This window comes from Thermoascus crustaceus (genome assembly GCF_041956765.1).
Source record: "Thermoascus crustaceus strain CBS 181.67 unplaced genomic scaffold VTN00scaffold_3, whole genome shotgun sequence".
Classification (NCBI taxonomy): Eukaryota; Fungi; Ascomycota; class Eurotiomycetes; order Eurotiales; family Thermoascaceae; genus Thermoascus; species Thermoascus crustaceus.
Genome location: NW_027192529.1, coordinates 1,924,019 through 1,939,426, shown reverse-complemented (window position 1 = coordinate 1,939,426; position 15,408 = coordinate 1,924,019). Strand labels below are relative to the sequence as shown.

At 57.2% G+C, this 15,408-nt stretch overlaps 8 protein-coding genes across 8 annotated transcripts; 4 read left to right on the top strand and 4 right to left on the bottom strand.

Annotated features, from left to right (window-relative positions):
• Positions 1–2,343: 2,343 nt before the first annotated feature.
• On the top strand, positions 2,344–4,348 carry VTN00DRAFT_5904 (uncharacterized protein; the record flags this gene model as incomplete). Its single annotated transcript, XM_069432486.1, has 4 exons — positions 2,344–2,433; positions 2,494–2,658; positions 2,721–3,187; positions 3,238–4,348. 4 exons carry the CDS (start codon positions 2,344–2,346, stop codon positions 4,346–4,348), a joined length of 1,833 nt encoding a protein of 610 aa, XP_069288341.1.
• Positions 4,349–4,689: 341 nt separating this feature from the next.
• Positions 4,690–6,523, bottom strand: VTN00DRAFT_5903 (uncharacterized protein; the record flags this gene model as incomplete). The annotated part of the gene is made up of 3 exons (XM_069432485.1): positions 4,690–6,135; positions 6,184–6,345; positions 6,398–6,523. 3 exons carry the CDS (start codon positions 6,521–6,523, stop codon positions 4,690–4,692), a joined length of 1,734 nt encoding a protein of 577 aa, XP_069288340.1.
• Positions 6,524–7,372: 849 nt separating this feature from the next.
• VTN00DRAFT_5902 (uncharacterized protein) lies at positions 7,373–7,729 on the top strand (the record flags this gene model as incomplete). Its single annotated transcript, XM_069432484.1, has 1 exon — positions 7,373–7,729. The coding sequence occupies one exon, from the start codon at positions 7,373–7,375 to the stop codon at positions 7,727–7,729; it is 357 nt and encodes a 118-aa protein (XP_069288339.1).
• A 49-nt stretch (positions 7,730–7,778) lies between these two features.
• Positions 7,779–8,498, top strand: VTN00DRAFT_5901 (uncharacterized protein; the record flags this gene model as incomplete). Its single annotated transcript, XM_069432483.1, has 1 exon — positions 7,779–8,498. The coding sequence occupies one exon, from the start codon at positions 7,779–7,781 to the stop codon at positions 8,496–8,498; it is 720 nt and encodes a 239-aa protein (XP_069288338.1).
• A 500-nt stretch (positions 8,499–8,998) lies between these two features.
• VTN00DRAFT_5900 (uncharacterized protein) lies at positions 8,999–10,504 on the bottom strand (the record flags this gene model as incomplete). The annotated part of the gene is made up of 2 exons (XM_069432482.1): positions 8,999–10,173; positions 10,258–10,504. The coding sequence occupies 2 exons, from the start codon at positions 10,502–10,504 to the stop codon at positions 8,999–9,001; spliced, it is 1,422 nt and encodes a 473-aa protein (XP_069288337.1).
• Positions 10,505–11,083: 579 nt separating this feature from the next.
• On the bottom strand, positions 11,084–11,798 carry VTN00DRAFT_5899 (uncharacterized protein; the record flags this gene model as incomplete). Its single annotated transcript, XM_069432479.1, has 3 exons — positions 11,084–11,470; positions 11,544–11,620; positions 11,675–11,798. 3 exons carry the CDS (start codon positions 11,796–11,798, stop codon positions 11,084–11,086), a joined length of 588 nt encoding a protein of 195 aa, XP_069288336.1.
• A 1,150-nt stretch (positions 11,799–12,948) lies between these two features.
• On the top strand, positions 12,949–13,674 carry VTN00DRAFT_5898 (uncharacterized protein; the record flags this gene model as incomplete). The annotated part of the gene is made up of 1 exon (XM_069432478.1): positions 12,949–13,674. One exon carries the CDS (start codon positions 12,949–12,951, stop codon positions 13,672–13,674), a length of 726 nt encoding a protein of 241 aa, XP_069288335.1.
• Positions 13,675–13,897: 223 nt separating this feature from the next.
• VTN00DRAFT_5897 (uncharacterized protein) lies at positions 13,898–15,052 on the bottom strand (the record flags this gene model as incomplete). Its single annotated transcript, XM_069432477.1, has 2 exons — positions 13,898–14,883; positions 14,947–15,052. The coding sequence occupies 2 exons, from the start codon at positions 15,050–15,052 to the stop codon at positions 13,898–13,900; spliced, it is 1,092 nt and encodes a 363-aa protein (XP_069288334.1).
• Between the last annotated feature and the right edge of the window lie 356 nt (positions 15,053–15,408).

The window sequence follows — 15,408 nt, the reverse complement described above, 5'->3', positions numbered from 1 at the left end:
CAATGGTGATGGTTAATACTTGTACAGACCTTGTACAGTTCATCCATCACATCCATAAATCCTTTAAGTTCCATCTTTCCTTTCAATTCAGGCACTACTTCGAAGGACTTTCCAGACTTCTCTTCTCAGCCGCTTCGCGGACATTCGCCCAGAGTGAGATGGTAGACATGATTGAGGAGGTGTATTCGATCTTGTTCCTCATCATCGTTCGGCTACCGGAAGATCAGTAACACGTCGATTCACGAAATCACTGACTTAACAAAATACTAATACGTATGCCCCTTCGTGATAGGCATGATAGTCGTGTCCATTCTAGAAAACGATGTCAGCATGCTTATAAGCATCATGTATCAATCTATCCTTTGAAACCTACCTCATATCTGTGCATTATTATGTTCTCGTCATTGCTTCAGGCACGCGCTGGTACCTAGAGAACTTACTTGTAGTCCCGGGAGGATGTCGGAAGCGAGGGATGACACATAACTAGAAGACCTCCTATGACGAACTATCAGATAAGACACAGCCGTGGTGGCTTTACTAGATGCTCATGATTCGGTGTAAGCCGAATCTGCATCAGCAAGAAGCGTTCTCCTGGACTATATTTTAGAGATTTTCGTTCTATCACCTGCTGCAGCCCAGAGCAGAAGGCGCACACATCTACTTCCAGAGTCTTGCCAGATGCTTCGTTCTGAGCCATTGATGTTGACCGTTGAAACGAATGGATCCAAGTAATAGAGAATACTGCGCAGACAACAGCAAATGGATAAATGTACCGCTATAGGCACCTGTGTTGTACCCTTTCAGCGCATGCAACCCACGATAGGACGGATTCACCGATAGAAAATGATAACCAAGTCGTGGTGTTACCATTATTACGACCGTATGCAGTAGCGTGGGGAACCCCTGTAAGCGCGGGAAGCGTCTCCGAGTCCCGCCTGCAGGAACCATGTCTTCCACAGCAACTTTCTTTGTTGGAGTAGAATAGTGCCTGTCATGATTTCCAACCTCCTCCGTAGGACCGCAGTCCTCCGTACTCTATCCCTGAAATCTTTCCTGAGCATGGTAGATTCTCTAGCTTTTCCAATGCTCCAATTGAGATGTACTAGAGCAAGATACGAGGTGTTATCATGTATATGGGTGCGTGAATCCAGAATCGATAATCGAGGACAGCCACATCAACGCCACCTTTCTAAGACGTCCAAAGCAGGCGCGGTACCGGACCAGCTGTAGTGAACGGAGATAACTTTATATTGGTGTTCGAGTTCATCAAGGAACAAAAGGGTTTATTTTAGCAAGAGGCTAGCGACAACGTGTGGATAGACTTGCCACAAATTAGCTGAAAGGGCCCATTAAGAAGGTGTACCCGCAGAGTTATGGTCCTGCGAGTTGCCAAGCGGTTAAGCTGGAGTTGTCGATAAGAGTGGATTCTGACGTCTTATATAAGAACCAACCGGCAACTTGAGACATAAATCACGATATGTAAAGGGACCATCGACATCCACGGAAGTTCCGCATCTCAAGGACAGGTTCCAGAGTAAGATCCATGTCCGCCTGCTGCGCTGTAGAGACAAGCTTTGCAACCCTGGGTACTACGAAGTTTGTAGGAAAATGGAGAAAGATTACTTACGAACGTGGGGGATGTTTCCTGACGTTGCATCAGTCAATCCGCTGTGAATATTCATCAATACCAGCATTTAGCGTCTGCATGAGAAAAAAAAAGGGACAATATAACAATAATTTCTAGAAGACAATGCAAGCCGCAGTTGAGGTAGTATCTCCGCAACGGTTCCGGATATAACACCGGAGACCTCCCGAGCCACCAAGCTCATCATACGTGGCATGGGGATACGCCACGATTGATGAGCCCTGATAATAACGATACGGGAACGGGACTCCCGGCGGAGGGAACGACCTGAGTCAGGCGAATATTAACTGGCCGCGCACGCTGGGGAAAAGAGGCACAGCGATAGGCCAGCAGAGGGAAGATCGACATCGGACGAACGATCAGCGACGCTTGGCATCCGGTGTGGCATGGGCGTCGCACGTCCTTCGTCGCTGGCCAGAGCTTGCGGTGCTTTGTCAAGGACCGGCGCATCTCGTATGGAAACGCAGATCGAGTTCTCGAAGGGCCACTTTTTGACGGGAGGGTTTAATTAGAGAGACGGCCGTGAGAGGCTGAGGGCGGAGACCGAAACAGCGCCAAGAAGCACCGGCGGCGGGCCTCGAGGGCTGCGACGTCTCGCACGCGCGGCCGCCCCGAACGCCGGGCCTCAAAAGTCGACGTCTCTCTCTCTTTGCAAACGACCGTGATGCCTGCGCGCTCTTGCGTGATCCATCTTCACCATGACGCTCGCGTGGTGGATCCTGGCCTTATCGTTATGGCAGACGGCCGCTGCCCAGGTCAACGACGATGACCTGATGTCCTTCATTACTGTCAGTCGGGGCGTTCCTGTCGCGAGTTCCGCGTGCTGACCGGTCTCTTTTTCTCTCCAGCGCCCCGAGATCAGGGCTCCCAAGTTCGATGTCAAGTACCATGACCGCCGCCTGGTCAGTCCGGGCTACTGGTTCGTCGCGCCCTACACCGTGCTCGAGCCGGAGCCGCCGACGAAGAAGTGGATGCCCTGCCAGGTCGGGCCGCACATCTACGACGCCGATGGGGTAAGCTAGCTATACATATACTTTAAATGGTGTACAACGGATACAGGAGCTGACACCGGCAGACGCTGATCTGGTCCGGCTCGTGCCTGTTCGAGAACCGCAACACCTTCGATTTCAAGGCCGTCAACCACATCGACGACAAGACGCACCTGTCGTTCATCGTGCAGCATGCCTTCGACAACAACGCCGACCAGAAGGGCGGAGGCCTCATCCTCGACGGCCGCTACGAGTACGAGAACGTCGTGCCCGTGACCAACGACGTCGGCGCCTTCGACATCCACGAGTTCAACGTGCTGCCCGGCGGCAAGACGGCGCTGGCCACCGCCTACCGCGCCATGGTCCTGGATTTCGCGGATCTGGGGCGCCCCGACGAGCAGGGCTGGGTCATGACCGGCGGCTTCGAGGAGATCGACGTCGCGACCGGCGACGTCCTCTTCGACTGGCGCACCATCGACCATATCCCGTTGTCGGAGAGCACCTCTGCCTGGCCAGAGGGGCCCCCGGGCGATCCCCCAGGATGGGACTACATGTGAGTTGATCATAACTTTCTGATGACCACAAACGATCTGACAAGGCCAGCCACGTCAATTCCATCGACAAGAACGCCGACGGCGACTACCTGCTGTCCGCGCGGTTCACCGACACCATCTACCTCATCTCCCACGAGGACGGCCACATCATCTGGCGACTGGGCGGCAAGAGCTCCGACTTCGAGCTGGACAACTTCCGCTTCTACCGGCAGCACCACGCGCGGTTCCTCTCGCACAACGAGACGCACACCACCATCTCGTTCCTGAACAACGCGTCGGACGAGCAATCCGAGGACGACATCCGCTCGTCGGTGCTCATCGTCTCGCTGGACACGACGACGATGCGCGCCAGCGTCGTCGCCCGCTACGGCCGCCCGGACGGCGGCCTCTCGCGACTGCGCGGGAACGCGCAGACCCTGCCCAACGGCAACATCTTCGCGGGATGGAGCCAGCAAGGGTACCACAGCGAGTTCACGCCGGACGGGACCTGCGTGATGGAGGCGCGGTTCATCTCGCCGCGCTTCTCGACGTACCGATCGTACAAGTTCGAGTTCCACGGCCGCCCGACGGAACCCCCTGCGCTGAAGGCCTTCGTCTACGGCGCGCGGGACTCGGACCTGTCGACGGTCTACTACGTCAGCTGGAACGGCGCGACGGACGTCGCGTCGTGGAACTTCTACGCGCAGGCCGACCCGGCCTCGCCGCCCGTGCTGGTCGGCAACGTGCCCAAGGCCGGCTTCGAGACCATGTTCGTGGCCGACGGCTACATGAACTGGGTGTCGGCCGAGGCGCTGGACGGCGAGGGCAAACCGCTCGGCATGTCCGACGTGATGCAGAGCGTCGTCCCGCCCGACTGGCTGGCCGCGGGATTCCACCCGGACGCGGACAGCGGGAGGAAGCTGCCCGAGCCCGCGGACCCGGCGGCCGTCGTGGGCGCGCTCCAGGCCGAGGAGGACGCCAAGGCGCAGGAGAAGGCGGAAGAGGAGGCGCACCAGTACGCCAAGGCGTACGAGGTACTGGGCGGCATCGGTGGGCTGCTGGTCTTCATGTCCGTCGTCTGCTCCCTCGGAGGGATCCTGGCCGCTGCGGGGTGGATGATCCGTCGGCGGCGGGGGCACTATCTCGAGGTTCCCTCCGAGGAGGCCCCTCCACGACATTAACGTTGCCATTTATATTATTGGCTTGTGCAAACACAAACAACCATCTTCCGAACAAATAAAAAAAATAGAGACATGACTGCAATGCATGGGATGTAAAGGCGTTTTGGGCGTTGGATTTTGATGCGTCAATAGCATCTGATATCATTCTTCTTGGCCTGTACATAGATATATATATATATATTCGTATCAGTAATCTCGGTTAAAAATAATCTGGATGATCATTTATTATTGGGTATCAACTAGTGTATGTCCATGCTGCGTCATGTCCACTATCACCATAATCATATCCCAGAAAACCGGCTTTATCAGCTATCATCTGCATTCAATCTTGGACGACCGGCCTACATCGTAATGGTCAGTATATGCTTCGCCTTCAACTGACCGGCCTTCTCCTTGGCCACACGCGCATCCTCCTTCCGCTGATCCGCCTCCGGCGTCATCATGGCCTTCTCCAGCTGGCGCGCCACGTTCTCCAGCTTCTCCTTCTTGAACATCCCCATGCTGAGCTTGACGTCCGCGTACTCGAGTTTGCCGTGGTATCTACCGAAGAACAGCGGCGGCAGCGCCCATCGCTCGCCCAGCTCCAGACGGATCGGCCAGTCCCACACGGCCAGGTTGAGGTGCAGCTCGCGCAGCGAGGTGAAGTTGTACGCCATCCCGTGGCAGGCCAGGTACCAGGCCATGTCGCTGCGATCCTTGCACCAGCGGAACGCGGTGAGCCGCGGCTCGTTGTACATGACGTGGTCCAGCTCGAGGTGGCGGATGGCGCCCTGCGCCTCCGGGTTGGTTTTCTCCAGGAAGCTGCGGATCGTCTTGGACGAGGTGAACACGAACTGTGTGGTTGAGTACAGGAAGAGCAGCGTCTCGCGGTAGATTTCCTTGCAGGTGAAGACGAGGGCCAGCGCCAGCGGCGAGAGAGGGAAGCTGATCCCGCGCGAGGGCACGGTGTGCGTCACCGGGTCGCGTGGCAGTAGCTGGCGGTGCTGTAGACGGTAGCGGATGCGCCTGGGGTCCTTGACCTTGGCGCGGACGATCTCGACACGATGCGTTTCGAAGATGTACTCGTAGACCTTGTCTCTGATTTCGCCGGGCAGACGCAGGAGCCGGCAGTGTTCCTGAGCCCTGCTGCCGGCGAGCAGCCTTGCCATCCCAGTCAGAGGCTCAGGTTTGCTGGGCCGAACTAGCACAGTGAACTCCAGAGCGTCGTCAGGAGTCAGTTCTGCGTCAGGTAGATTGTGGAGGTCGATGTCACGCTCGGCAGTGAGATATCTATATGTAGACAGTTGATCAGCTTCATGTTGGGCTATGATCTCAGCCGGAATGTTTTCTAGGCTAGATGTCAAGGGAGTGCTGTTCCCTAGATGAGTGTCCTTGGCCTCAACTTCAAGAGCCTTATTCTCCGCGGCCACAGGGGTTCCGTCAACCTGAGCAGCCTCCAGCCACTCCGCCATCGCAGGGGGAAAGTCCTGCTTATCCACCACCGCTCGAGCAGTCTGCTCTTCATTCTCAACCTGGACAGCCAGTTCCAGCCATTCATCCATTGGGTGAGATTCCCGCTTGCTTTCAACCGGTCGATGAGTCTGCACGACCTGCTGAGGCTGGCCCCGAGTGGTTTGCTGAACCTTGTACCTGCCCCTCACGGAGGCATCACCAGGCTGGGGTGGTTTTTCGTTGAGGTTGGAGCCTCTACGAGGCCGATTGCCCTTTGACGGCCCTCCCCTGTACGCCCGAAACCGGCCACGTTGGCCCTGAGATTTTTCATCATTCTGAACGGGCTGGGTCGAATCCTGGACAAGTCAGCAAGACTGATATCGAAGTACTACCTCTATACGTACCCCCGGATGGTCCATGCCGCAACGCCCACGCCCACGTCTACGACCGCGGCCACGCTGAGTCTGCGGCTTCTGGTCTTGTGGTTTCTCATCCTGAGCCTGAGCAGGCTGAATCTGGGTTGGCTGGGTTTTAGCAGGCTGAGCTTTGGCCTGCTGAGTCGAGTCCTGCGCAGGTCAGCAAGGCTGATGTTCTGGAAGCATTGTATAGTATTCATACTCCTGGACGGTCCATGCCTCCACGACCACGACCACGCCCACGTCTACAGCCGCGGCCACGGCGTGGGTTTGCATTCTTGCTCTCAGGAGCATCTCTGTTCTCAGTAGCAGACGTAGTATTCGCCATGATGAGTTGGTTAGTATTTAGAGGTAGAGAAAGGTATATCTCCGAGTACGGACTGCTCTAGTCAAAGCTAGATAAGGTGAGAGTGAATGCGGAACAAAAAGTTCAGACTAGTTTTTATGCCTGAATTTGATGGATCTGGTCTGAGAAAGAAAGAGAGAGTAAACAGAGGCAGACAGACAGAGTAGGTGGGAATATCTCCGTCACTGTATTCATTCCCTATTGTCTCCGGAATAGTTCCGACAGGACAGAAGGGGACAGTGAATGCTGCAGAAGCAGAGGGCTGAAAATCAAAGGGACAATAATGAACACAAGAATCTCAGCAAAAGGACGAGCGTGAGTAGTGTCTGGATGGGGCATAGCTGGATGACTTGGCTCATGTGTCTGGAGATGTCTGACTCCCAGCAGTCTCAACCAGCAGAGGTCTAGATATGATGCCAGTGTAGTTTCAAGCAGAAGACCTAGATATAAAGGAGAAATCATGACAACAGCTCCAAGATGAGCTGTATGTCACCAGGAAGTCAGCTCTCAGCCTGGTTCGGAACTTCCCAGGCTGGTACGGCCAGGCGTGAAACATCGTGGCAACAGCGGCTCCGAGGACGACCAGCCTGGAAATCTCTCTCTGCGGATATTATATCCAGAGGATATAAACTCCATGGACATCAGGATGCAATAAGGAAGACATCCGCTCCTCCGCCTCATCTTGCTCGGTTCCCAGATACGACGCTATTCCGCATCCGGACGGCACCCGTCCGCGGTTCTTTTCCTTCAACTTCCTCTCAACCATCTTCTTCTCCAGTTTTATTTACTGATCTCCCAAACACCCAGAACTCGTCTTCCTCGCCAGCATCCATGCCTCTCCGTCCCGCGAGCGCCTCGCTGTTGGGCCGTCTCTCCCAGGTGGCTCTTCGGGAATCATCCTCCTCGTCGTCCAATCTCCTCCCACTCGCGGGCAGCAGCAGCACCGCCTCCGCCCTCGTCCTCCCGCGATCTTCTCTCATCGCTCGATCATCCCCGCCCCACCGCGGTCAACAACAACAACTTCGCCCCTATTCCTCCAAGCCCTCGTCCTCGCCATCCCCACACAACGACCGCTCGCAGTTCAAGGTCCTCCCCTTTATCATCCTCATCGCCATCGGTAGCGGCTCGTACGTGCTGCTCGTGAAGTCCCGCACCGCAGCCCGACAGCAGCAGCTGGAGCAGCAGTAAAACCAGTCTACGTATACTACAACTGCGACTCGGAGCGACTACTACAACCATGTCCAACACAACCGACACGACCGTCCAAGCAACCGGCGAAGTGCCCCGGGAGCCCTCGCCCCCTCAATCCTCCAACAACACCTCCCCACGCTTCTCCCCTAACGACGTCAGCGTGGTCTTCATGCTGGGCGGCCCGGGCGCCGGCAAGGGCACGCAATCCGGCAACCTGATGCGGGACTACGGCTTCACGCACCTCTCCGCGGGGGACCTGCTGCGGGCGGAGCAGGTGCGCGAGGGCAGCCAGTACGGCGACCTGATCCGGAACTACATCCGGGAGGGCAAGATCGTGCCGATGGAGATCACGGTCGCGCTGCTGTCGAACGCCATGGCCGACGTCCTCGCCCGCGGGGAGCAGCCCCCGCGTCAGAACCCGTCCAAGAAGGCCCGCTTCCTCATCGACGGGTTTCCACGCAAGGTCGACCAGGCCGTCTTCTTCGAGGAAACGGTGTGTCCGTCCGCGCTGACCATCTTCCTCAACTGTCCCGAGGACGTCATGCTCCAGCGGCTGCTCAAGCGCGGTGAGACGAGCGGCCGCGAGGACGACAACGTCGAGTCCATCCGCAAGCGGTTCCGCGTCTTCGAGGAGCAGAGTATGCCCGTCGTGCACAACTACGAGAAGCAGGGCAAGGTGGTGTCCGTCGAGGCGGTCGGTAGCGTCGAGGAGGTGTATGAGCGCATCAAGGCGGGTATCGAGAGCAAGGGCATCACTCCGGTTTGAACAGGCCATGTGGTTGGATGTCAATGTCAATGTCAATATCGACGAGAGGAAATGTGTGGTTATATATAGGGGTAGAGAAGGATTTACATATGTCCCATTCATGTTTATAGACAATTTTTTCTGTTTTCTTCAATTTCTTGAAGACCCTATTTTATTTTATTTTCTTCTCTTTTTCGTTCCCCCCTGCTTGTTTCCTTTTTTTTTCAGGATTAAACTAGAGACGCCTGCCTCCTTCTATCTATCCCCACAGACTCTGGCGAAGTACAGTAGAGCATATGTATATGGAGCAGCGGGGTAAAAACATGACTCATGATCGATTGGAAAACTGTCCCATCCATGTAAAATAAATGAGAAAAATGAACATGCCATACAAAAGGGCTCGATGATAAGATATCTAGAAACAAACAAACCAGTTTGCCGACGGAACAACACAAAAATGTGGAAAAGGCATGCCCCTGAAAACTTCCTTTTTTTTCGTTTTTCTGGTTATTTTATTCCATTTAATCACCCCCAGCAACCAACTCCACCTCCTTGGATTGCTGCTGCTGCTGCTGTTGCTGTTGCTGCTGCCGTTTCCGTTCCCCATTGGCCTTCTTCTCGCCCTTCTCAGTCTTTCCACCAGCGGCAGCGGCAGCCTCCTCGGCCGCCGCCGCCGCCGCAGCGGCCTGGAGACCTTCGCGGACGAAGCGCTCGCGCTCGGTGCGGATGACACCAAGCACGGACTCGAGGCTGCGGCGCCAGACCATCAGACGGCCCTGGACCTCGGCCCACTGCTTCTCGCCGAAGACGCGGTAGGTGGCGCGGTGGACGAGGAACTCGGAACGGAGCTGGGAGAGTTTGCCCTCGACGAGACCGGCGCGGATGGTGTCGATGACCCACTTCTCGACGTCCTCGGCGGGGATGCGCAGGGCGGAGGCGATGTCGGCGTAGGGCAGGCTGCGGGACGGGGTCGAGGCGGCCAGGGAGGCCAGGGTCAGGAGGCGCATCTTGCGCTGGAGGGTGTCGCCGGCGTCGGCCAGGACGCCGCCGGAGATGGAGGCCAGCGGGGTGGAGGCGACAAAGTCCTCGTAGGCGTCGAGGGTGTCGGCGGCGAAGATCTCGAGGAGCTCGAAGAGCGTGGTGTCGCTGGAGCGGAGGGCCTGGACGGCGTCCGAGGCCGACAGCGGGGTGAAGTCGAAGATGTTGGGGTGCGACAGGGCGGACGTCAGGGCGCGCACGGCCAGCTCGCGGGCCTCCTTGCTGGCGGCCTCGTTGGCGGGGACGGTGTGCAGGGCCTGGACGATGTGCGAGTGCGCCAGCTCGCTGTCGCCCGCGGCGTCGGCGGCGTCGGCCACGGCCAGGTGCAGCTTCTGGGCCTCGGCCGCGTCCAGCTCCCACGCGGACAGCCAGCCGGGCAGCTGGTTCGCCAGCTGCGGCTTGAGGGCCTCGAAGGCGTACGCCGAGCCCGACTGGCGGATGACGGCCACGATGGCCAGGAAGACGTGGTACCGGCTGGAGTCTGAGGGGGCGAGCGTGTTGAAGACGGTGGTGAGGATGGAGAGCGCCAGCGTCGGGCCGTACTGCGGCGACGAGGTGATCGGTTTGGCCAGGTACGTGCAGATGCGCGAGAGGAACATGTCCGGGTCGGACGCCTGGTGGACGAGGTGGACGAGGAGGTTGTACGCGGCGATGATTTCTGCAGGTGGTGGTCAGCCATCGACTTCCGTTATAATCAATCTTCTATCTGGCCCCTCAAAAATCGTAGAACTGCAGGACATACCCCTCTCCGGCGCGGAGTTCAGGATGGCCGCCGCGGCGACCAGCTTCTTCAGCACCTCATCGCGCTGCTTCAGGTCGGGCTCTTCGCCGTTCTGTTCCTGCTGGCGCAGAGGCTCCAGCAGCGGGGCGACCTCGGCGTGGAGGCTGCCGCCCTCGTTCTTGCGGAGGTTGTCGATGTACTGGGCGAACTCCTCGGACAGCTCAGTGAAGGTCCCCTCGACGAGGAGGGTGTTGGTAGGAGCCGGCATGCTGCTGGGCGGGCGAGAGTGGTGGTGGTGGTGACGAGGGGAGTGGAGGTTGAAGTCTATCGATACGTTGGAGAAATTTGAGTGTGTGCTCGAACTCTTGGCGAAGCACGCGGGAGTATCGCACGCTGGACGTTTCTCGATGACACCTGGTCTTTCGCAAGCGCAAAATAGAAGGAAGAAAAAAAAAGATCGAGGTTTTTTCTCTTTCAACAGATTTTCTGCTTCTGTCGAGCGTTCGCGTTTTTCCCACGCCGTTGGTCCGTCTGGCCGTTAGTCATCAGTCAGGAACTACTAGACCCGTCCACGGGTGCTGAAATAACTTAAGCTACGCATGTCGACTCGGATAACAGTCATGATTAAGATTAACGTCGTATTCCTAAAGCCAAAGCCATGCAGGCCAAGGACACGTAAAGTCGTATACACGATCATAAGCGCGAAACCAATGGACGGGAATCAAGATCAAAAGAATACCGAAACTCCATGCTAATGGTGCAACGCTCGTCTCCAACCTCAACTAGCTAGATAATGCTCGGTCTTGACCAGACAGACACATTGAGCAGACATCGGCCAACCCGCTATCTACAGGACGAAGGGCAGCGCAGCCAGGGCACCCACCAGCAAGCCCGTCTGGCCCTGGGCTCCCAGCGCGGCAGCAGCTCCGGTCGAGGTGGCCGCGGTGGCGGCAGCGGCCGTGGTCGTCGTCTTGCCCGTGGCCGTGGCTGAAGCCGTCTGCATCGTACTGGCCGCTGCGAGGGTCGAGGACGACTTCGGCTCCGGCTGGTCGACCTCCTTGGTGCCGCACTTGGCGTCCTCCTGGCACTTGGTCTGGCCCTCAGCGTCGTTGGGGTGGTTCTGGACGCACTGGTCGCGGTTGGCGATGCAGATGTAGTACGGCAGGGTGTCCTTGTAGGACGCGACGTTGGGCACGGTGCCGTCGATGCAGACACAGGCGAAGGTCAGCGTGTCCTGCGGTCAATGTCAGTTTTGTCCCAGTGGTGCATAGTCTTTTTTTCCGGGGGATTTGCAACACTAAACATACCGGCTGGCATTCGTTCCGGGAGGCGGCACCTCCGCAGATCTTAGGGCAGTTGTTTCGCTGGGCGGTACACCAACCGTCTGGGCGAGTCAGCCAACGTCAATAAACATCAACCGCTCAGCAAGACGACTCACTCTTGGTCGCATCGTTCACGGCACCGGCATTGAAGGTCGGAGGAGGGGTGTAGTTGTTCGGGTTGGAGTCCTGGGCGGCGATGCCGGCCACGAAGACGGCGAGAAGAAGAGCCAGCGAGCGCATGGTTTTTTTTGTCTCGAGCACTGATGGTACAGGACTGGAGATACACAACTGAAGGCTGCAGAGCGTAGCTGTACGGCGTAAGAGGTGAGGTTGGAGATGGAGAGGAGAAAGACTCCAAGAGAGAGAGAGAGGCGACGGGGGTTTTGACTGTCGCGCAAAGAGGGGAAAAAACAACAAGTTAAACAACAGGGAAGGCGACGCTACGGGCGTCACGCAGAAACGCCGGTGTGTCCTTCCTGTTTGCCTAGTGTTTTGGTTCTTCTTTAGTTTCTGAGCTTCCGGGTTTTCCAGCCGTGATGCTCGACCTGCTGGCCTCGGTTTTTCAAATCATCCAGCTCTGTACTATACTTCTCACTGTTTACTCTTTATTATCGGACGCAGGCCGTCCACCGCATGCAGCATCGCCAATGGCAGCTGGCAGGGGCATCTGGAAAGCGCCGTGCCATTCCTGAGCCTGTCCTGCATGTCGGGTGGCTGGAGCTCGACGGTTCTCGGCATGATAACAAACCCAAGATAACATGTCTTTTCTTCTCCACCGGCCGATCGCTGGTTGGGAGAGTCGACACAGGTACCCCCGCCCGTCGCCTACCAAGTTAGCAGTGACTCCAGGCACTAGTCGGTATAGACTCTAAGTCGCCACGCCCGGCCTGGCATCGCGGGTGTCAGATTGGTGGGAAGCATCGTACGGAGCCCTCTGTAAAATTAGATATTTATTAGAGAATTTCGCAGGGATCGAAGCTATTCGCCCAGAGGATCGAGCAGGTCACAGGATCAGGGCGTATACGGAGCTGGATGTGTAGCGTTCATGCCTCGAACTCTTTCGTCCAAGGGGAATGCACGGCGAGAACCAGGGGATCGTTCGAGCTGAGGTATGGATTGACTAGACGTGAAGCCTGGCGAGGAGAGCTTCCCCGGTGTCATCATAGCCGGCAGTTGTCGCATTCCTCAGGTTTGACCGCCTGCGCAAGGCTCAGAACTAGCTGATCATGATGTTTAAGACAAGAAAACACGGACCAGGATCGCTGGAAGCTCTCGGAGCAGCCCTAGCCCTAAGCCGAGGTTCATGCGAGACTGTAGATCATACATCTGATACTGTACATACAGACACCTTGTGAATGTACTTCTACCATCCATGCCATCAACAGACAAGATGACCGCGCCAGGCGCGCCTCCGCCCCCCTCGACGCTCAACACGCCCATCACCCCTCCGCCCGCGACCCTCGACCACTTCCGATCGCACCATCCCTGGGCCACCGCGCTGCTCTCCTCGCCAGACTACTTCCCGATCCAGACGTGGTCGCGCATCCGCAAGCCCGACACGGGCGAGGACGGATACTTCTCGACGACGCTGGCCACGCCCACAACCATCCCGCACGTCGTGACCCTACGAAGGAGGAACATCGATCCGGTGCCGAAACAGCCCCCCTCATCAACATCCTTGACATCGTCGTCTTCGAAACCTACAACCCCCGATGCGCCGTCCTATCCACCAGACCTCCTCATGCTCCTCTCCCTCTCCGCACCAGGGATCAGCGGCCACCCATCGACCGCGCACGGCGGCGCCGTGGCCACCATCCTCGACGAAGCGCTCTCTCTCGCCGTGGCGCTGCACGTCCCCTCGTACGGCGTGACGGAGGACGAGGCCGACTCGCGCGGGAAGATCTACACGCTCCAGCTGGACGTGCGGTATCGGCGGCCGGTGGTCGTGCCGGGGTTATTGGTCGTGCGGGCGTGGTGCGTTGCGAGGGATGGGAGGAAGTATTGGATGCGGGGGCAGGTTGTTCAAGAAGAAGAGGAAGAGGGTGTGAAGGGGAAGAGGAAGGTTGTCAAGGCGGAGGCGCTGGGGTTTTGGGTTGAGACTGCTGGGAAGTTGTAGTCTGGTCTGGCCTGTTCTGTCCGCAGGTAGAATTTGGGCGATATCGAGAGTTTGCGTCGGATGACACCCATAGATATCTGACAAGATGATGGATGGGGACATAGAAGGCTTGTCTGGACATATCCTTTGAACATTCTGTGTATATAATATAATAGATCTATAGACCGCATGTACCTACCCCATAAAACACCATACAAAGAGAATAATAATTAAGACAACAAGATCAGATCTTCACCCTCCTACCCGCAACATTCCTCCCCGCACTCACCACCAGCCCGACCTGCGTACTCAGCGCCACCACATCCCCAGTTTCATCCAGCACCACAACATCCAGATCCGTCCTCCCGTCGCACAGCACCTTGGTATGCACCCGACTGTACAGCCACTCGACGCCCTGGGCGGGGAGCCGCTTCTTGAAATCCACGTTCAGCGAGACCGTCGGGTACCAGTACTTGGCTTTGACCTTAACCTCTCCCATTGTCCGTTCCCGATCTGTCTCTGTTTCCGATTCTGATTCGGTAGACATCCGGTCGAACGAGTCCAACACCATCGGAAACATATCGATCAAAAACGCAACCGCCTCGTTGGTCCAGCGTCCCTTCTCCTCCTCCTCCTCCTTCTTCTTCTTCTTCATCTCCCCATCCCCATCACCATACTCAACGACAGGCCGCAACCGTGCCCACTGATCGATGATACCCCGTCGTCTGCTGTCCACCGGTCCAAAAACCTCCACATTCGCCGCCGCGCGCCTGAAATCCGGAAACGCAGGGACGGTCCGGACCCAATAGCCATCCCGTCCCGTCTCGCCCAGCTTGACGAGATCCACGGACGCAAACCCGGACGCGGACCCAGACCCAGGAGGCGGCGGCGGATAAAGTGCCCAATCCATGGGAATCGTCGGACCGATCTCCGCGCTGGGCGCAGAGAGGGTGATGTACCCCGCGACTTTGACGCTAGTACTATAGTTGTCTTTGCTGCCGCCGGCGGGCTGGGACTGGGATAGCGTGACGTGGATGGTGCTGGTGCGGGCGCCGAGCTTGGTGTCTTCGACGCGGAGGAGGGCGGGACCGGCCGCGGTGCGGCGGAGGAAGGTCAGTTGCATGGAGATGGGGGTCGGGGCGGAACCGGCGTAGAGGGCGGGATGGGTGTGCGCGAAGTGCGTCGTGCTGAGGCGATAGAGGAGGGCCGTTGTGTAGCCGCCGTGGGGGACTTTCAGTCAGTTAGTATGTTGTATACCTAGGTATCTTTCTGTGCAAGCTAGGAGAGACGGACCGGCCCCGATGCACCATTCCTCCCGCAGACACGCGGCGTAGGTGTGGGACGTCAGCGGAGTGACGGCGATGGCGTCCTCGAAGGCCTGCGTGTGTGCGGGCGCCATGTTGTCTGTTTACATACAACCAAAGAAAGAGATTAGGGAGATCAGAAGGGATGTTGCAAGACTCCGCTGATTAAAGCCGTCTATCAGATGCCAGCCCCAGACTGACCTCGGCGGGCCGTGCGGTGGGGCGACGATCTCTCCGCACGAACCATCGGCCGGGCTACGCATGCTACAGGTACGCTACGCAGGACATGATCGTAGTCAGGATTAAATGTACTTCATTCATGAACCAAACGCCTTCCTCGTTGCTTCACGTCATATCCGATGCTTTCGTTATCATGCCAATGCGGAGTCTCCAGTAGATGAAACAACAAATATGTATACTCGAACTCAAACTTGGAAGAGATGAGAGTTGG